The 22110-nt window shown below is 38.0% G+C and overlaps 2 protein-coding genes across 3 annotated transcripts; both read right to left on the reverse strand.

The window, feature by feature from the left end:
• Positions 1–4228: 4228 nt before the first annotated feature.
• On the reverse strand, positions 4229–12067 carry ythdf1 (YTH N6-methyladenosine RNA binding protein F1). The gene is made up of 6 exons (XM_084087344.1): positions 11664–12067; positions 11069–11093; positions 10298–10377; positions 8166–9797; positions 6830–6874; positions 4229–5829 (listed from the first exon to the last, which is right to left on the reverse strand). Exons 1-6 carry the CDS (start codon positions 11688–11690, stop codon positions 5803–5805), a joined length of 1836 nt encoding a protein of 611 aa, XP_083943470.1. The 5' UTR covers positions 11691–12067; the 3' UTR covers positions 4229–5802.
• A 3378-nt stretch (positions 12068–15445) lies between these two features.
• On the reverse strand, positions 15446–20783 carry nkain5 (sodium/potassium transporting ATPase interacting 5). 2 transcript variants are annotated; one of them, XM_084086900.1, is made up of 6 exons: positions 20558–20783; positions 18051–18188; positions 17242–17322; positions 16801–16998; positions 16417–16477; positions 15446–16269 (listed from the first exon to the last, which is right to left on the reverse strand). In XM_084086900.1, the coding sequence occupies exons 1-6, from the start codon at positions 20609–20611 to the stop codon at positions 16256–16258; spliced, it is 546 nt and encodes a 181-aa protein (XP_083943026.1). In that variant the 5' UTR covers positions 20612–20783; the 3' UTR covers positions 15446–16255. The 2 variants fall into 2 exon arrangements, with proteins under 2 accessions (XP_083943026.1, XP_083943027.1); XM_084086901.1 differs by having other exon boundaries at positions 15568–16269; positions 16413–16477; positions 20558–20736.
• Between the last annotated feature and the right edge of the window lie 1327 nt (positions 20784–22110).

Here is a 22110-nt window from a genome sequence, read left to right on the forward strand (position 1 = left end):
GTATGTTTTTGTTGCCAAAATCGACTAATTTAATTAAATACATTAGCCTACAGTATATAATCGTTTTCTAAACGAGCAGGTTTAAACGTCTTTTAATAATCCCTTAAATAATATGGGGCGTCTTTGACCTCGACAGCAGGGTTAGATAGCCTATACATGACAGTAGAAGCAGGTGCAGGCAGTTACTTAAACTCAATGGGCTTTCTCAACTCTTATTCATCTACATTATCTTGACTCCTCGTCAATGACAAAGCCGCTAAATCGCGGCCCTGCCTCCCTCCTGCACTGACTTGCATGTGTTGTGCTGCTGTCCTATGATGGAGAGGCCCGGTCGCGGCGTGGGGTGGACAGGCCGTTGAAGAGCAGGGACGCACGGGATGAATGGTCCGGTCCTTATTGTAATGCAAACACAAAACTCCTCCCTTGCTCAATGGAGAAGGAAGTAGGCCAAAAATATCGCTCCAGGGGAAGAATAAAACCGTTTCCCCGGTTGAACATCTATTCTTGGATTTTACACATTTACAGTCGAACTGAGGGGGATTGGAAATGAGGTGAATTTAAGATGGTGGATTATAGCCTACTGCAGCAAACTGTCAGGTCCATGAAATTGCACGTGGGTTATGGGCTTCCATGCTTACGAAATATTCAAATCCCTTTACTTCCCTTCCCCACACTTGCTCTCATTTGGAGAAATTGGATGGGTCTATTTGTTTACGATTCACAACTGTTTACTATCATTTATGGAAACTCGCGCTACAAAATAATCCTGTTTAGGGCTATTTGGACTGCAACATTATGGTTGTTTGGGATTTGACCTCCTATTAAGACTCGAGCCTTCCAATGAATGTCGACAAAAAGCGGTCTATTTTATTTATTTATCACTTTATTATAGATTTACTAATGTTTAATATAGTTTGCGGTTAGGTGCGAAACTGTTGCGCGAGAGATGCTTTGACTGTAGGCCTAGCCTAATACAATTGAAATCATTGCATAATTCGCACACGAATCTCATTAGGCTACAAATGTTTCGTATTTCTTTAGGAATGAGTCTAATATTTAGGCTAGCTTACGTAGGCCTAGTTTAGACTTAGGCTATACTTCTTTTATAGGCTAATATACATCCTTGATCCTTCCCTAAAAGCTCTGCGTGCACTGCAGGTTTGAGACAGTGATTGCATAATGCTCGCTTTCTCTGTTAAATCTGGAAATAAATCATACAAAAGTATTCCATATGAAGCAAGTGACAAACCATGAACTGAGCGTGACAGATGTTGAAGAATGCTTGGGGCATTTATAGCCTATAAGCTAGCCTACTAACAGCAGCAGTGGTTAGAACAATTTTGAGTAGCTACAGCAACTCAACTGAATTTAAAGGGCGCAAATGGCTCTCAGTCCTCCGAATGTCAGCCTCGCTGGTTTTCAAGGGCATCGTACTGATGGAGATTTGGTTAAACGGAGAGGAGGGGGCCTTCGGTGCGGGTCATGACGTCACCATGTCCCGATGTAATCCTCTCGCGCTTGAGTCCTATCAGCAGAGGAGGGCGAGCGCGCGGGGACGCGAGGAAGCACTAATCTCTCCAGAAGGGATCATCAGCGCAACTAAGGCGCAAACGAGACCCTTGAACACTGCAGCAGAAGTCGATTACGATGAAAACCTGGATACAATCAGTGTGTTTCAGCGATAAAAGACAGACGTGACCTCATTGCTCGTTGCGGGATGCAGGAGGGATACGGTGGCAGCTCAAAAGATGCTCGACGGAGAAAATGGAGCATCGTGTTTACGGGGACTGTAGTGATGTTTCAGTCATTTTGCTTGTTTTGGAGGTGATATTATTTTGAATAAGGTTGGTTGACAGCTTTTTGAAAAATAGTTGATTGTTTATTTTGAGATTTTAAAAGTGTGTTGTTTACACTTGATGTAGTCTAAGGGATGCGCTACTGCAGAGGTCAGCAAAATGAGTGAGAATCATAACAATGCGCGCCCTTCGGACGGATGCTAGCCTATCTTCTTCATTGCATTCTGTCGCCTGCAATGCAATTCCTTGGTTTATTCGACACCGATTCATTCTTGATGTGCTTTATTTGGGGCATCGACATTCTTTTTGAATTCCTAACCGTACTGCCACTGAGGCACAAAAATCCCAGACACTCAAAAGAAGGAGGACAATAGCCATGGCTGCTTGAATTGAGGCTGCAGAATCATATAGGCTACAGACTCCCAGAGCAGCTCTTAAAGGGAGTGAATATAGGCCACTGGTTGGCCTGGTCTGCGCAAAATAGGCTATGATTGGATGTTTTACAGTGTTTCACGAGATATTGAAATAGAAAACATTATAGAAACATTATTGTGATGATTATTTTGACGTTTTTGTCGTCGGTGTGTTGTCAAAGCGCATTACGCCATCCCTCTTTGCGGTACTCTTTGAAGAGGAGCCTGCTCTGGTGTGCGCGCGTCATGGAGGGTGGTGACATGGGCCCGCCACTCTGCGTGTTCACGGCGGACCTTGATTTAATATCCATACAATTAAGGCACGCGGTGAATGCCAAGAGAGGGGCCTTAAAACAGCAAATCTGTCTCGTTTATAAAAATGAACAGCAGCAGCAGCACGAGTGATGCGCAGATCCGGAGTGAAGACTGCGCGGTTATTCTCTCGTAAAGTCACAGAGCTGAACAGGAACTGAGGCCGCTTGGGTTGCTGGCGCATGATAGGAATATTAATTTTGGGAGCTGACAGGAATGCGAAATTCCTCTTCTATTTCATAATATATTCTGAATTTCACTAAGTCTATTACCACTGCTAGTCTATATAATGTCATTTCCATAATAGTAAAAAAAATAAATAGATTTAACACAGTTAAATTATTAGATGCTTAATTTGATAGGGATTTGCTGATGTAGACATTATTGCTTGAAGGAACAATGGGCACAAATATTCAGAACATCAGATAATGGTTTCTGTGGACATTTGGTTCCCATTGCAACTCAGAAAACGCCGCAAAACCGAAGTCAACGATGCAGGTCAATATTCTAGCCTGAAAAAGAATGGCGAATCTGTCAGTATACCTGCATAATCATGTTTTGTGATCACTGTTTGGTCATAATGGTTTTTAAAAAAACACAGGCCTCTCTGATTTTGTAATGGAGTGCACCTGCATTCAACTGAAATATTGGAATGTTTAGATAAAAATACTGCAAAACATCAACTTGAACTCAGGAAGACATTATTGTGTATAACATTTAGTACAGGATTTATTGTTTTCAAATTGTGTCCACTGTTTTAATATAAACATTGCATCTTCTACCAAGACTTCCTTCCATGCTTTTTTGTTTGCCTGTCAATAAACCCGTATTTGCAAATCTGTCACCTGTCTTAGAAATTTTGCTTCAAGTTTATATTGCTGGCCTTCCCCCAGAACTCCACATAATCATCCTCTTGTAACTATATGGATGAGCACAACAATATGGCAGCCAATCAATTGAGATGGTTATCTAGAGATTCTAAAGGAATGACAGAATTTTACTTCCAGCGGTTTTCAGTGATAAATTCAACACATTTTAATGTTCTTTATATGACCTAAAGGAAATCGCATGTGCCACACAAGAGTTTGACCACAATGTACAGATACTCTCATTGGCCGTTTGCTTGAATTACTGGTGTTCAATCTCAGCAGTCTAAGGAAGTGCCAGATGTGCACGTGAATAAAACGGGCTACAAATTTTACACCATTCAACCTTTACTGTAAGGCTTACAGCACAATGCTTGTAGATAAACACTGCTCGCTCTCTTCAAGGCAAAGGCAAAGTTGGAGTGTGTAAAATATTCGTCGCATTGATAACTGAAAATGACCAATAACACAACCTTAGAATTTTGATGACAAAGATGAACCATTTTAAAATTTGGGCAAAACAAACATTTATAAAGCATTGTTGATTATACTGAGACCACATTTTTCAACATTTGTTATAATTATCTCTATTTCTAAGCTTACTTTACAGTTTTCAGAGGGGACACGGGCATAAATATATATCCTGGGTTATTTTGAGATTAAAAAAATAAACGCATACCAAATATATGGCCATCATTTTAAAGTTAAGCACATAAAAGATGCTTTCTTAACTTGAAAATCCTTTCAGGTGGGTGTGAGCAGGTTAAAAATTGATACAGAACTCTTTGTTTTGTGCAAAAACAATTAGCAGAGCAACAAAAGCCAGTAAAAAGAACACCAATTACACCATATAATATTATTTTAATAATGAGCATGATCAAATCTAAGAACGTGATAGATAGTGACCTTCCAATACAATGCATATTCATTTCAGGGGTGACTTAAATGTTTGTCTTGTAACTCTTTTTTTAATATTTTTAGTATTTCATATATTTTTCATGAATCTTTTGTTATATGACTATAGAAATCTGAAACCCTCACACGGTTCAAGTCCGCTCTCCCACACACAAACACACAAAACAGCAAGCAGGTCCTAAAAAAATCACGCACAGAAACCATATACTCTTTTTTTGTTTTTTCTTACTTTTAACAGTAAATCAGTAACATTAATTTTCAGGTTACACGTTTTGAGGCGTTCTTCGTTATTGTTATAATTATATGATCCTACGTTAAAGCTTAGCAATATACTGAGGACATGGGGGAGGAAAAAGCAATACAATGAAATCTGTTAAGAAAGGATAAGGAACAAAAAAAAAAAAGAGAAAAAAAAAAAGAGGTGATGCATCTAAAGTGACTTCAAATAATAAAGCAGTGAATTGCTACATCTCTCAGATTGGCTTAAAGAAACAGTGACCTCTGCTGGGCGGGGTTGGAACAGTAAGTAGTTACAGTTCTGCTCTTTAAACATTAAGCATGAATGGGAACAGAGTCTGAGCACCGGGCTCTGAACCATAATGAAAACATTAGTTTTACTTTCTTTTTTTTTTTAGTCCAGCCAGTGACAATGTTGACTTCCCTTGGTTAAGGATGCATGGGATGTCGTCTCCCTGATAATGCTGTTTCAATTGAGGTATAGAACAGCCATTATTAAACGGTTTCCGTAGCTTTAAAATGTTAAGGCTCCAAGCAGGAAAAACAGAAAAAAAAAGAAAGAAAACGTGACATAAGTGGTTCGTCACTGAACAAAAAAAAAAAAAAAAAGTCAAGTGTTACATAATTCAAAAATAGAATTTTTTTATAACATCATCTCATGTCAAGACACATTTCATTGTCCCTTCTACGGAGTTGCACGATCCTCCACAAATGGGTTTAAACCACTCTGGATCTACAGAATGTAAAACTGGCCCGTTACAGTTACTGATGCTGGAGATGCCCCTCCCCCCTGACCAGAACGGAGTCTGAACACCCCCCCCCCACTTCACTTTCACACACATACATACATACATACATACATACAAGTGTCACAGAGTTCACTACCCACTCATGATGAGGAGCAGTGGGGCTAGAGAAACAAACATATAGGATGAAATAAAAGACAGTGTGCACAGATATCGGTTGGTCAAAGGGGGGAGGGAGGTGCATGAAAACAATACCAAATGATAGAAAAAAAGAGGAAGAAAAAAAGAAATCGAAATGATGACGCGACATTGAGAGGTGCTAATCGACTTCAGCCCCCACAGGTAAAGCAGGAGGAGGCGCAGAGGCTCGAGTCTGACGCTGGCTGAAGTCACCACAATTAAATAGAAAAACATAATGATTGTTTATTTTTTAAATTTCATCTTGTGTCCTCTTTAAATTTCATTTTTAAATGGTCAGTCCTAAAACAACTGCTCATCAGCTGTAGGGGGCAGCCTTCTATTGTTTATTTCGGTTCTGGCGTTCCTGTGGGAGAGAGAGAGAGAGAGAAATGGAGGGAGGTCACTTTGATGTACACTAAAACAATATTTTTATTTCAAAATACTACTACCACTGCAATCAAGCAATCAAAAATTTCTCAAACTGCACTTTTTTTTTACTTTCTCACACACCAAAAAAAGGGTTACAAAAATTTTTGACCAAGAATTTCCATTAATTTTCCAGTCCTTCATCATTTGGTTATTTAAAAACATTTACACTCAATTGGGCAATTCATTTATTTGTTTATTTGATGTCATGGCAAGAACAGGGTATCAGTTACAATTTAGGTAACTAAATAGATGTTTTTAACAGGGTTTTTATTAAATTTAAGGCTTCAAACCATAATATGAAATTTAAACATTTTTATATAAAATGATAATAATCCCATTTCAGCCTATAGACTATTTTTTAAAGAAAGGGGATGAGTCAAAATGATAAGAGATTTTATTTATAATATAAATATCTTATGTAATCCTATTTTTTAGATTGTACATTAACTTATTTTCGATCCACTGGCTGAGTGAAAATGCAATTTCTCTATTAAACCCTGTATTCAACGCAGCTGGGCTTTTAGAAATGCAGCAAGTTTGCAGGTCTGATATAAACACCATAAGGTAAACATTGTAATAATTCATCAACAGTAGATCAATAAGCCATCACTTAGGTAAAAATGTGCAAGCCAGTAGAACATGCATCAATGCTGTGTTTTTACTTTGAAATGTGCAGTGCTCATAATTAAATCATAGCCTTTTGAAGTTTAATAATCACATTAAGCCATGTCTTGATGATTCCTGTTTTTCTGTAAGACCTTATAAAATGATAATTAAGTGAAAGGAGTGTTACAGGAGCAGCAAAATGGTAATTCTTCAACCTTCAATAAAAGGTGCAATTTATAGCCATTAGCCAATGACATATTTTCAGATTTGAGCATAAATATAAACTTTTATAAAAATTTGACTTTTCTAAAATAAAATGGAAAGCTTACTTGATCCAGTCGGGATCGGCTCTGGAGAGGAGCAGGCTCTAGGTTCTGTCAATGGAGATGAAAGAAAGAGTTTCAAATCAATAATCATTTTGAAACAAATCAAAAACATCAGCACTTTGTCTTAACTAAATTCTAGGGGTGTAACGATACCCTCATGTCACGATTTGATACATATCATGATACTGAACTCACGCTATGATATTATTGCGATACTCCAAGACATGGTAAAACGTTAAAAAATGTACTGTTGATTAAAATGCTAAATTTGATATTAGCCTACATTGGGACTGGAAATGAATAGTCTTGGACTTGGTACTGGTAACCCAATGCACAGGACAATAGTGACACACCAGAATAAAAATATTCATGATTCTGAAGCTGAAAATATAGAATTATATTAAATGAATATGCTTGCACTGTCACTGACTAGATACATTTAAAATAGTGTAGGCCACTTTTTACTGGTAACATAAGACATTTGGCATTATCAGGACACACAAATATTCCCCCATTGCATTATTATACATTATATATACAGTAGTTTAATGTAGTACTGACACTAAAACTTAAAAAAAAAAAAAAAAAAATTTCACACACAGTCATTTTAATTTTGGGCGTTCTATATACAATACATATTGTCACTATCCACGATACATATTGTTGCATTTTAGTATTGCGATATATTGTGACACGATATTGTTACACCCCTACTAAATTCTCAACAAAAAAACTGTTTTATCCATCCATAACCTGTCAAAAACAGAAATCATTTACAGAGAATAAAACTTTTTAAATAATAAAATCAATTAAAATGAGCAAACAAAAAAAGAGTGGAGCCAGATTAAGCCAAATTCTTAATCTCACCAAATGGCTTACTGATAAAATTAAATTTATTTGATACTCGACTAAAGCAGCAGAAGCACAGTATTAAACACCACCTCTGGACGAAGCATCAAAGACAGAATAATGAAATAACCAAAGCAATGAGCATCAACCATTCAAAAAGAACCAAGATGTGCACTGATCTATGCCACCAAACAGCTGTGACCTTTACATATGAAGTTTCTGTGACATGAACAGTAGCCTGAACCCATCACATGCCGTTCAAAGTTCTTTGGTTAATCGCCGCTTATGGTCATTCACCCCAACAGGGTCTACATAGAAATATTTTCCTTCAGTAGCCTATACATCTCTAAACCAAAAAAGACGATAACATCAAATAAATATATAAAAAAAAAACAATTTTCATCAATATTAGTTCCCATTTATGTGCTTAAAAAAAATATACTCTTAAAAAAACCCAGCTGAATTTTCAAGATTAAAGCATGCACATTACCTTTCTTACCACCTCTTCCTCCTCCTGCCGTTTCTCGTAGTGTGAGAAGTCATCGAAGATAGAGGTGGTGTGTTTGTAGGTGGCGATGATCTTCAGCACCTGCTTGGCCTTCTCCAGAGGCACCTCCTGCGTGTCACGGGAGTTGGTCACGGGCTTGTTGTCATTGTTCTCCAGGCGGATGTGCCTGAGCTGGCTGTTGGGCACATCTTTAACAAACAGCCAGTCCACGTCGAATTTGCCCTTCCATTTGTCCTGCGCCCAAACGCCCGCGCTGGTGCCGTAGTCTACAGGCGAGCGCATCTCCGCCACGCCGCAGAAGTGTCCGCTGCCATTGACGCTGAAAAGCAGGTAGACGGGACCCTTGCCATTGATGGCCCGAAAGGCAGAATCTAGCCGCTTGTTACCATGTTCCGTGCTGCACCAGATGGAGTACTTGATGGAGCGGTGGATGTCGTCCTCAGAGTAGCTCTTAATGATGAACACCCGGCCGTTTTTCAGGTTCCAATCGAAGTCCTTGGGGTTGTAGCTGTGCACCGCACGCAGCTTTTCCAGGACCGGATGGGACTCACCGCCACCAGAGCCCGGAAGGCCGCCCCCGCCACCGTTGCCGACCCCTCCGCCACTCGAGGAGCCGCTGCTGTCCACGCTTCCACCCCCGCCGTAACCGGGGTTGCGGTTACGCGGGGCAACCCACCGGGTTTGAGGGGGAGGAGCAGGGTTGTGGTTCTGGTAAGGCTGCGGAGGGGGCGGACCCTGCATCGCCATCTGCTGGGCAAGTGATTGGGCATGGGAAGGCATGGGGGGCTGAGGTGGGGGTGGCAGCCCGTGAGGGTGAGGCGGTAGGTGACCCTGGGAGTGGAGGGGAGGCTGCTGGTGGTGGGGCGGTAGTGGCGAGGCCACTTTAGTCACAGGCCCCTTATTATCCCAAGTGCCAATGTCCATGTTGTGTTTGATGGGCGGCGGGGGCAGGGTGCCTCCAGCCATGGGCATCCCAGGCTTGCTCTTTATCTTCAGCTGCTGAGGCTTGGCTGGTTTGCTAGCGATGGCTGCCCAGGATGTGGGTTTGTTGGGCGGTAGCCCGATAGGAGTCCCACCATTACCCGTGGCCACCGCCGCCACTGGCCCTCCTCCGATAACAGAGCCCACTGTCTTCACTCCAGAACCACCTCCAGTCACGTCGCCACCAATCTTCAGCCCCACCATGCCCTGCTCTAAGCTATTCATACCTGGCGCCTTATTCAAGGTGTCGCTGGGGAAGCCCGTTTGCCCATCGGGCACCAGTGTGCCACCTAAAGAACTAGGTGGGTAACTGTAACTGCCCCCGTACGCAGAACTCTGAGTCTGCTGGCCCTGGGAGCCGCTCGTACCCCAGGCGGAAAACGCAGGATTTTCAGGGAAAAAGTTAAAGCGGTGTGGATAGATGCTACTGCCCAGACCACCAGGCTGTCCAAACACAGTGTCATGCATGAAGTGATGGTCTCCATTGCTGAGGGGGGCGTACGGAGTGAGGTACGGGATCGGCGGGTCTCCACCGGTGGACCAGGGGGCCTCGCTGAGGGGGTACGGGAACCCAATCGAGGGGGCATAGTAGCTAGACAGGTATGGGTCGGTCATGGATTGGTAACTGTTATTCTGGGGGAATACCAGAAATACAGATGTTAGAATTAATAATGACAAAATGCAAACTAAATATACTCATTTAAAATAGGATAAAAAAAGATTAGACATGAAACTGCAGATGTGAAACTGTAAGAAACATTCTATATTTCTATGGAAATTCTTTTAAACTCCTGAACAACTTTAAAACAATGATGTCATAAAAATATGACACAATCAGTTCCTTTTAGCAATGTACTGTGGTTATGGTAATGTACTGGTATTTTTAAAAAAAATTACAGACAAAAAGTTATTTTAGAATTATACTTTGGTGAAAGCACTGAGTGCTGATTTTACTTGCATAATGCGTTAAAATCATGTATTATTTTTACTATCTAAACATCCTTAAAATACGATACATTAACGGACTATCAAAATTGTGTACAATAATGAGACTTGTTTTTAGAGACTGCATGTTAAAATAAAATGTTTTTCTCATTTTCTCACCCTAAGAAAAACAAACAGATATTTCTCACCGGATTAGACTGGCCAGTGAGGTATGGTTCAAAGTCATTGTCGTGGACCGTTTCCTTCTGATGGAGAGAGCCATTTTGCACTAAAAAAAAGAATGACATTTAACATCAGGATTACTTTTCAATTTATCACATCTGATAATAAACCCAAAGCATGTGCTAAATCCAACAGCCCTATCTTTCCTGTGAAAAATATCACTTAACCAATGTTGCTATGCAATTCACATTTTAGGTCTTTAACAAATGATAAACAACTAATTGTAATATGTATTTCACCACACACTGATCTGATTGACTCATTCACCACATGCTCTGTCTGAGTACCACAATAATACAGACATACAGTCATGGATGAAGAGGACCATCTAAAAATCACCCAAGCCCAAAAGACACAAATACACAACTACAGTAGCTAATGCCACAGAAATATGAAGCATTATCTATTTAATGTGCTCAAAAGCCAAGCTCTCAGTGCCAATAGATGTGTCGGTGTAGTGTTAATCCAACAGGAGCAGTTCTGGACTCCAGGAGGAGGTATATGCTCCATCAGGTGATTGAATGAGCTCTCAGACAACATTTGGATGATGTGCGAGAAACACACCAACCAGGCTCGACTTGATACAAGTCACAGAGAAAGAATGCCAAAATTTTACTTAACAGACCATAGCTAAGAGCATCTATTATGGTGAAATTAGATTCAATGTGAATGAATGAGAAACAACATCCTGGCCATTTAATTTATAAATCTGTATAGACAAATATATTGAAACTTACCTTTAGCGTCTTGCCCTTTGGATGTCTTCCCATTCAGTAAGTGATCAGAGATGGATAGAAACAACAAGATAAAACATTAACACATTTGAATCGTTGTTTTAAACATAAGCTCTTCGTGCTTAACATGTAAATACTTCATGCTTTTAATCTACATCGACTCCATCAGAGCATCATCAATAAATCAATGCACAATCAGGGGTCGCTCGACACTCGTTATTTAAAGAAAAACGGGGGGCTAACATTGACATTTATTTAGTCAATCAAGTAATTATACATCCACTCGGACAGCTAAAGATTCCGTCGACCACGCAGATCAGCCCAAGTCCAGAGAAAACTGGTTATAACTCTCGGAAGCTGATGAGAGAGAGATTCTGTAAATGAATTAAGGAATCAAGGAAACGTCTGTTTGGACAGAGGAAACGCGATGTAATATTCAATTAAACGAGTGGAAAAAATGCTAACTCGTTAGCCATCGCGCTGGTGTGAAGCAAGGAGAGGCTGATGCCCGTCATGTCTCCGCAGAAGCGGCGGAGGCTGCACGCGCATTCCCTGCTCCTCCTAAAGGCCTTAGCGACGCCGTGCCACTCCAACCTACCTGTGGGTCAATACTGGTGGTAGACATAATTCATCAAGAGGGCCTCTTTAGATTCAGCAAGGGTCTTGCAAAGAAAAACTGAACCAGCAGCGAAGGTGCACGGCGTAACCCGAAGCCCGTGGGTTCCTCTCGGCTCCGTGCAGGCTGAACTGCGCTTTTTTTCAGCAAGTTCCACGACTTGATTCTGGCGATCCGGTCCTCTCGAGCGCACTAAAAGTCCAGCCTCAGGATGTTTCCGAGAGTATTAGAGGCTCTGCGGGTTTGAGGTTTAATCCAATGCTGTCACACTCCGTGTGTAAATAAATTTCAAAGTGTATATATATATTTTTTCCTCCTCCCAGCCCGCAGTTATTGTGCACCTCTGTTCACTTCCGCCCAATGGCCGCTCCATCCGGGATCTGCGCGGAGGGACTGACGCCACATGGACCGGGTGGCCATCAACCTGAGAAAATTGGGGGGAAAAGTTATTACTGCATACATATCTTATTTTAATCTAATAATTAGGCCTACCTCAAGAACTAAGTATAGTATATTTATGCAGTGCGTTGTTTTGCCATTGACATAATTGGATATTATCTGTATCTTTATTAGGCTATTAGGGGTCAAGACCATGGTCAAGACCCGAAAGGGGCTGCCCCTATTGTAATTGTTGGTTTACTTTATTTTTATCATCATCATCATCATCATCATTCCTGAATGGGAGTCAATGGCTGCCCAATAAACCGTAGGAAAATGATTAAATTTCACATAGTGATGGTATGATTAGTAATAGTGTAATTATGTTTGTATTAAATATTTAAAATAAAATAAAAACTAGCTGCTTCCTCCACTTGATCTTAGAAATATTACATCACATGCATTCCTCAGTCACACCTGTCATATTCATTAATTAGGATTGTTGCATGGGTTTTGTTTAATGTGGACAAAACAAGTGACTGTCATAAACCACCCTGTAGATAATAAAATGGGGTAATAATGAATATTACTTTTTTAATAAATTCTATAGGACTTTCAGCTGGTCTTTTCCTCTTTTTTTCCTCTTAAATATGTGCAAATATGTCTAAAATAGCTACTTGAGGATTTCACATCAGATGTTGATGACAGGCTTGATGTCTTTTTCTCCAAGCCACATTAGACCATTTGACTGTGAAGATCCTATTCCTTTTTTATAGTTCATAATTTTGTTTTTATAACATGCCACCACTTACTTTTAAAGTTTACATTTTCACAGTTAAAGAATGTCATTAACAAGCACTGAACACTCTTGTATCGCAGTGAAACCTCATGCTGATAAAGGGCATTCAGGGTAGCTAATTGATATTTAGATAGCTATTGATCTTAGTCAGAGATGGGTGGGATGGGATTCTTTCTGTTTAATCTGTTTGCAGTATCTGAAACCCCACAGGGAGCAGCTCTGTTTCAACATAACACCCATTTTACAGATAACACAAAATACTACAAGATGTATACTTGATTAGATATTTTAGTTCAATTTCTTACAAGTTTAACTAGCCTGTGTTTCCACTTTGAAAGTGTTACAGAGACACAGAGCATGTTGGATTTGTATGCTGATGGCCTGTATAATAATAAAATATTGTATCACATGTCAAATGATGTCAAACACAATAATGCCAGGTTTGCTTGCTTATCAAGATCATTAGTAATGCTTTTATAGTTCTGTTGGGGCATGTAGGCTACAGCAAGCTGTTGCCACTTACACACATTCAAACACAACTTGAGTTTTTCTCATTTTAACCACAGGGTGTCAGTCTAATTTGAGTCGAAATGTGGAATTTCCTCGATTACATTTTTTATTTTTTTTATTAACATTATGCCAGTAACATTTGACATATGAAAACACAGTATTATATTCCAACGGAAGTTAGCCTTTAACAATGATTAAGTTCTGTTAAGTTCTTAACAATCTGTTACGAGGGATTTAGAATAACAGAATAAAAAAAAATAAAAAAAATCCAGATAAAACAACAAATAAAATAATAATAAAATACAATAACAATTATATTAAAGATTAAATAATAATAATACATAGACAAAAAAAACTCAAGTAGGGGGTAGGAAAGCTCATCTAAAGATTACATCTCAATTTACAGGTGATTCAAACCCTTATTTAAAATCTGGTATGTTTTAACTGCTTTTTTGTTTTGATTTAATTTACAGAGGGATTCAGCAAAACTTTTTAATTCAGAGCAAAATGCAATAAAATTTGGGTTTGAAGCTGTAACTTTACACTTTAAAGGAACAGAACCAGTGACAAAAACAGGACCATTTCTTCAGTGATGTCAATAAGGTTATTAAAGGATGTAAAGATCAACATTGAAATCTCATTCCAAAATGGTACTGTAAAGGGACATTTATAAAACAAATGAATCACTGATTCATTTTCAGATCCACAAAAAGAGCATTCTGGGTGAATATCCATAAATTTAGATAAAAATAACTTGCAGGGGTAAAAATTATGAAGGATTTTAAGGTGGATTTCTTTGACTTTGTTTGGTATCACAAACTTATTGTGAATAGACCATATGTTAGATAAAGATAAAGAAGGATAATAGATGAAGACACTGCTTTAGGAGAAATACTACTTATAGAGAGTAATGTTCTTCTGATATGAATATTATTGCATTTTTTTAATCTAACAAGTCAATACCATCTATCATTAATCAAGGAATGTCTTCCTTTAAAGGAGAGTATTGTAAGGATGATTTGATTAGGTGAGAAGAAGATGATAAGTTTAGGTGAAATACCATTGATTATTCTCAAAAATTCTCTTTGAGTAATATTAATACTGTTTTCCTTACAAAATTTTTCATAACTAATCAGAGTCCCATCCATGTTTATAAATTTTGAAATACATATTATATTCTTTTCTACACATTCTTTATTAAATATTGTCCTGTTTTTATATAGAATATATTGATTATTCCATACAATGCAATTGTGAGGTGAAAAATTGTGTTTTCCAAATTTTCCAAGAATCCAGTGCTTGCTTGTGAAAATCTGATAAATGGATAGGCAACTTATTACATTTAAAATTACAACTTAGCAAACTTTAAACCACCACAGCGGTTAAAGGGGTGGTATAATGCTCTTTTCACAAGATGTAAAATAAGTCTTTGATGTCCCTAGAGTGTGTATGTGAAGTTTTATCTCAAAGTACCCCACAGATATGTTAAAATTGTCACTTTTTAAGGGTGAGCAAAAATGGACCGTTTTTGTGTCTGTCCCTTTAAATGCAAATGAGCAGCTGCTCCCGGCATGGGGGGCGGAGCTACAACAGCTTGTGTCCTGAAAATTTCAAAAACTTTTTTGTTTAAATTCATGTAGCTGATGTGGAGTTAACTATCTTCTAATCATTGATTAGCATATTCTTTCATGATAATCTATAAATCGCGTTCCCGGGGGCAGGGTTTATGTAAATTTTAGGGTTAGTGATGTCACTAACCCGAGAGGAATGTTGTGTAGTCCCTACCAGCTGTTTGTTGTAGTCCTTAAAAAGCAACTTCTTTAAAATAAAATATCTCCCTTTGCTTTGAACTTTGAGCATCATGACTTGGCAGATGTTGTTTATGCTCAAACAGCAACATTACACACTAACTAAAGTTAAAAAAGTGAAATCATGATCAACCACCTCTTTAAATAATAAATTTGGAATGAAAAACCAGGGAGCATTTCCTCCAAGCATACATTGTTTGACCCAGTTGATTTTAAACTCCTCGATTACATATCAAAACATTGACACAGAGACCTTAATGAAAGTGTTGTTTTTTTCATTCAAAACGTGGTGTTTTTAATCAAATATTATTAAGATATGTACTACATGTATAATTTAAGAAATCAAAATACGATACAACTCACTACAGTCAGCATTCAAAATACAGTGTTCAGTAAATGTTTTATTATTTACATTTACAAAATGAGGTTTGATGTTCTGTATGTGCAACAACGATGGCCTGTGTTACTGGCAGTAAAGGAGACAGATATTGATCATTAAAAATTAAACAGCATTTTGCTGTGTACTAAAACAAGTGCATGTAAAGCAATTCATTCTTCTTCATTTAATCTTCAACATTAAACAATTGAACTTAAAGAAATCTCTGCATTGTTTTAAAGTCCTCTGATTTAAACAAAAATGTACAAAATTTGAAGTGTAACATTAGAAGAAACAGATTTAACAGATACAAAATAAAAGAAAAAAGACAAAGAATTGGCAGAGGTAGGTAGCAAGAAGTCAGTCATGAAAATATTTTACAGAAAAATCACCTCCTGAAAATAAAATAAATATGCAAACATAAAAGTGTGTGAGGTTAATGGCTGTATGCTTTGGCTTAGTAATGGAGCTATACAGGTGCCTTGTGTCTTGCTTGTAGTTCAACAGCTTTAACGTTTCATGTTTGTAAGGGCAGAGTTTGGGTGCATCAATCTTATGCTCAATTTTTTTGTGTATTATTATGTTTATACATATATAAATACTTTAAAATCCATCTGAACTGGTTTCTGTTTTCACTACTTTCAATGCTTGAAGTCCTTTTCTGCTATCTCTTTCCCCTCTCAATGTTGACATCTGGACACTGTCACTTATACAAATCTGAAAAGCAACACAATGCAGATACAAAATTAGATTCACATGAAGTAACAATATCAGTTGTTTAGGAAGAAGAATAAGCGAAACATTATCCAAAATGACTTAATACACTTTTACAAGGTAAAAAACAAGGAAATGTATTTTACAAACATGTGTCTTCCTCTTCACTGAAGATGCTGACGATATAGCAGGCAAATACAAATCCCAGGGCCTACGTGTACATACAAACAAACAAAGCAACAGATTAAGTCGCATACAAGTCACTTTTTTATTAGTGTCTGTGAATTTTTGTATTGGTGTCTATGAATGTATCACAGAATCTTAAAGCTGAAGTATGAAGTGTTCATATTAAAATAGAGGTATGTAATTTTTTAGTAGCTTTGTATGTTATTTTGTTGGTTATCAAAAACTTGTTATGTCTGACACAACAGCATTGCCTCAACCAAAGGTAAACTGGGGGAATGTTCCGGAAACCTGTTTTATTATTTCTGCACACTTCAGCTTTAACAACTTTGATCAGTTTTAGGTTCTTACAGAAATGAACAGTTGCAGGGCACTGTGCATAACCTCGATGTACTGATACTCTAACAAGCAGCTTAGTTCGGAGACCAGAGCAGGACTGTCCAAATGCTGCCATCTAGTGGTCGGGAGGTTTCTGTTCCCACAACCTGGACCATTGTCCTTCCACCATGAACGATGAGATGAAATTCCCAGTGACAGATAATCACTGTCCTATAAAAGTACAGCACAGAAATGCCTTAACACTTTGAATTTCAGTTGCATGGCTTTGTAAACATTACTGACTTTAATGCTGTAGTACTGAGGAACAATATAGTGTAAGTTTAAAACTTTGTTTAATCCCATTCATCTTTGGTTTGTAAACCTAGTAGAGATGATATCATTTCATACCAATGGCATGAATGTATGTGAACTTGGTCTAGCACTAGACTGACCCATATGAGCACCCGTCTTTACCTTTGACAGCCCTCCGAGGTCTAGATAAAGGCAACAGATAAAGATATTCCAAGTCACCCAAAACACGGTCCAGACTATATACTAAAAGAAAAGGGAAGGACACATAATGGTCATCAGAGATATAAAAATGTTAACAATGCAAACATCAAAAAAATAAATAATTAAAAAATCACTACCATACAAAAGCATTTTTCAACATAAAAAAAAATCTGCATTTATTTAATCAAAAGTACAGTAAAAACAGTAATATTATGTTATAGTTTTCAGTGTATTTTATTCCTGTGATAGCAAAGCTGAATTTTCAGCATCATTACTCCAGTCTTCAGTGACACGATCCTTCAGAAATCTTTCTAATACACTGATTTGGTGATCATGAAACATTTATAATATTGTCTGGAAACTGGGATACATTTTTTTAGGATTCTTTGATGAATAAAAAGATCAAAAGAACAGTATTTATTTGAAACATTATAAACATCTTTACTGTCACTTTTGATTAATTGAATGCAGAATACACAGTATATTTATATTTTTATTTTTCATAAATACATAAAAAATATATAATTACAATTAAATTAATCATATTCAATTATTCAATTAATAAATTATTTCAGTTTAAGAAATGAATGTACGTATTTTTGTAATGTTGTTAAATATAATATCAGTATTTTATAAATTAATAAATAAATATTTATATTATTACAATTATTTTTGTTTTTTATACAACAAGTTTTATTTACTGTTACACTATTTAATGTACTTATTAGGTTCAAAAGTTTTTTTTTTTTTTTGATAAATACTGTACACACCAAAACTACATAACGGGGCTTATACTGGACTGTCCCAAACAAGCCCAATATCACCACAATGATGTGCAGGAAGTTGACAAGGATAGGCGCCCACTGGTAACCTAGAAAATCAAACACCTGTCTCTCCACAGCAGTGATCTAGGGAGAGAAAGACAGAGTATGATATGAACAAGATCTCTACACACTGTGAAAACAATAACACCACCAGCTACTTTGCATCTACAGGACTAAAAAAAAAACACCATCATGCTGCTACCCCAAACACAATAATGATGGAGACCCCATCTCGCTTTCCCAGAGACACACAATCAAAACCCCCCACCTCTGTTTTTCCACATGCTGGCTTTTTACTCAGGGTTGCCAGGGTAACAGAGCCAAAGGGGGTACAAACCTTGTGACAGAGAAAAAGAGAGTGAGAGGTGGAGAAAGAGAAAAGGAGGGGAAAGGTTGAGCGAGAGGAGATGAGGGCTCTCCTTGGAGGTCAGAGGCTCAGTGAGGGGAGATGTATGATTCAGAAGGGAGGTGCTGGGTGTGGGGGATGCTGCTCCTTTCATAAAGCTTCACTGCAGCAGTCATAAACCCTCTCTCTCTCGGCCACTAACCACCCATCCCCCATACAATCTCTCTCTGTATGCCATACTGCTGCTGTGCACCAGCTGTTCTCAGAGGTTCCACCTCAAATCATCCATTTGTAGCATGTCTTCACAACAGTCCCCATCGCTGTTTTCCAGCACGAGCTGTGTCGACTTTAACGGGCCAAACATAAAAACATAAAACTGTGAGACGTTCCACAGATACAGATCGCTATCCCCTCTTGGTAATAGACATCTGCATTAAAATACATTTACAGTCTCAGACCACACAGTACGTACGTATCACTATCAAATCTAATTCATCAACGTGAACAGTGATCAACTCGTTTGAAATATTTAAAGGAAATTGCACAGCGACAGTTGAAGAAACTGTTGATACTGTCTACATGAAGGATGAATGTTCAGCCAAGACCAGTTGACATGGTATTGCAGACATGCTGCAGACCGCTCTTCACTGGCAGTAATAGGTGTGAAATAGTGAAATGAATTTGTTAAACCGATTAAACCTTACAGCTATGTTTTCTTTTTTTGAGCCAACCTGAGATCAAATGTGTACAACTGTAAAGACTAATAACTGCATGACTCTGTTCTGCGCTGTCTCACTGAATCTGCATCATTATTAGGTGACTTTTTAAAAAAATGGCTGTTAATGAAACCCACTGAGATTATAGTCCAAATATGATGCCATACCAGATAAAAAGTGATATACTGTATATATAAAAGCATTTTCAATCTCTATTTCTCACACACACACACACACACACACACACACACACACACACACACACACACACACACACACACATACTCAAATAGGAAAAAGGGAAATGTTAGGAAAGACAGTAAAGCAAAGGTTAAACCAAAGCTAAAAGCCATACAAAGGTTAAGCAGAGTAACAGCAGGAATGTAGGTCACTGTCTCTGCTGGGGTTCAGACCACAAGTGTGCAACCACTGAAGTGAGATAACATGACAAGAAGAATCCAATATATCACTTTATGTGAGAGGAGAAAATGATCTCACACCCCTGAAAGGCCAAGTGCAATCAATGAGGAGTGATAATGATAAATATGCAAAACACTCTTAAAATGCACAACATTCTCTCATCATCACATAATGCACAGTTGATTCACATCTCACATTTATTTTGTGGTCTATCTCTAATGTAAGAATGAAATTGCAGTTTAAATAAGTAGAATCTATGCTGGTTTTATGAGTTCTACGAAAGGTGGATGGATGATGGATACTTTATGAATCCTTTGAGAGAAATGATAGTGCATTAGCAGCAAAACAAGTCAACAATGATACAGGTTGTGTTACAGGACAGTGTAACACATACTGTAGATACAGAAATGAGAGAAATATATGTTTAAATATAATCATATATATAAATACAAAAAAAATGTGCACAATAAACAAAATACACAAAGCAAAATTCTATACACTAATGTGTTATTTGCACTTGCAGTTCTCATTTTGTGTATGAGATATTAACATGTATTATAAATGCGCATCAAACGATGTAGTTTCGTTTGTCATTTCACAATACTACAATAATTATTATTTATAATAGTCCCATAACTGTCCAAACGTGTTTATGTACAGGGTCGTTCAGAGGTAAAGAAAGACTTCCAACATATAGCCTACACAAAAGTATATGTACGGCTATGTCTGTATAATAGCCTAATTATAAATGGAAAACTACGGTTATTGGCTCAAAACTTGAGTTCTTTCAAACAATAGACAATTTTAAAGACTGCAGGCTTTAAGGCGAAATGTTCAGAAACTATTCTCGAAGTTAATGTCAACACGTCACATTTCATAAGTGTTTTTATATCACATAAATAAATGGGATACAAACCTGCAACGAGTAGCCTAGACGTTTGTTTTTACCACAATTCTAATAACGCACTTACCAGCTGAAGAGCGCAGAAGAACATCAACATGCACCTCCCCGAGCAGCAGCCCATCTTCACTATTCTCTCCGGTGTGAACGTCAACTCTAAATGGTCACTAAAACGGATGCATTTTGAAGATCCTCAGTATTTACTCGAGGTATTTTTCAGTATGCTTCCCTTACAATGGGCTGTGATCAGAGCTGTACATCGCGCTTAGGGTTAAAAACAGTATGGAGCAGTATGCGGGGGGACAGAGACCGGGGTTGGGGGGTAAATAAAATGGGGTGGGACCTTAAATATAAGAGCCACCACCTTCTGGTGCTTTGTTGAGAAGGAGCGGCAGGTGGAGCACTTGCGGCTGGAAGAGTTAGAATCAACATATGCACCTTCATTTTAGATCTGCTACCATTTACGCGACTAGTTTGTGTTAAATACTCAGTTATTATACATTGCTTTGCTGCTTTAGGTGCTGAAACTTCTTGCTGAAAAACATCTTAAAACCACGATCGTCTGTGGTTTGGGGAATATTTTATCTTGCTCCCAGCTAAACCATCTGAGCACTTGCTGGGCAGACTGGGAGACCAGCTTAGACCAGGTAAAACCAGTAAACTGGTTTAAAGCAGGGGGCAGCTAATATTGAAGTTGCGGCTTGTACATATACACTTTGCATTTGTTTTAGCCTATATACATTAGGCAAATTTGAAAGGTGAATGATTTGCGTAGAATCCCAAACTTGTAGAGATTGTTTCCACGGCTGACAAATCCAGCATTGCTGGTCACCAGCATAAGGAATGTTTTGTATGCTGGGACCAGCATGGGATGCTGGTTTGCTGGTGAACCAGCTACACCACCAGCTTAGTTTTGCTTGAGAACAACATGACTAAGCTGGTCCACCAATTAGACCAGCACTATAACAGCTCTAGCCAGCATAAACCAGCCTGGACCAACATGAAATCCATGTTGGTTTATGATTAGTTAATACTTAGAAAGGTTATGGTTGTCCAAGCTGCTCATTTCCGTTCAAAGGAATGGTAACCATTTTCAGTGAGTAATTACATTTCGGCCTGTTCCTCATATAATTGTTATATGAGTTCAGAAGACTTATAATGGAACGTCATTTTCTTGATGCTATCCACTTATTCTATGGACTTCTCGTTTTGTGTTCCATGGAAAAATGTCATATGGGTTTGTAAACTGTAAAAAAAGTTGCTGCCTTAAGTTTAAGTACAACTTGGTTAACTTGGATGTTTAAGTTATTTCAAATTAAATTACATTATGACTTTACAAGTTGAATCTTGTATAACTTTAAAAAGTTTTTAATGTAAAACAATGTAAAACAGAAGCAATGTAAAAATATAGGCCTATGTTGTCATAACTTATTGTTCATATAATTTGTTTTACAGTGTAACAACAACGATGCCAGAATATCGTTGTACTCCTTTTACTTACCTCAGCAAACACTGAAAACTCAAGTCAAACTCAAATCTCAGAACATCCTATGCTGAACTGCACCATATGCAGTTATCTACACAATAGGGTTTGTGTGCATATGTTTGTGTTTAGACTTCTAA

Source organism: Abramis brama (genome assembly GCF_963993115.1).
Source record: "Abramis brama genome assembly, chromosome: 16".
Lineage (NCBI taxonomy): Eukaryota > Metazoa > Chordata > Actinopteri > Cypriniformes > Leuciscidae > Abramis > Abramis brama.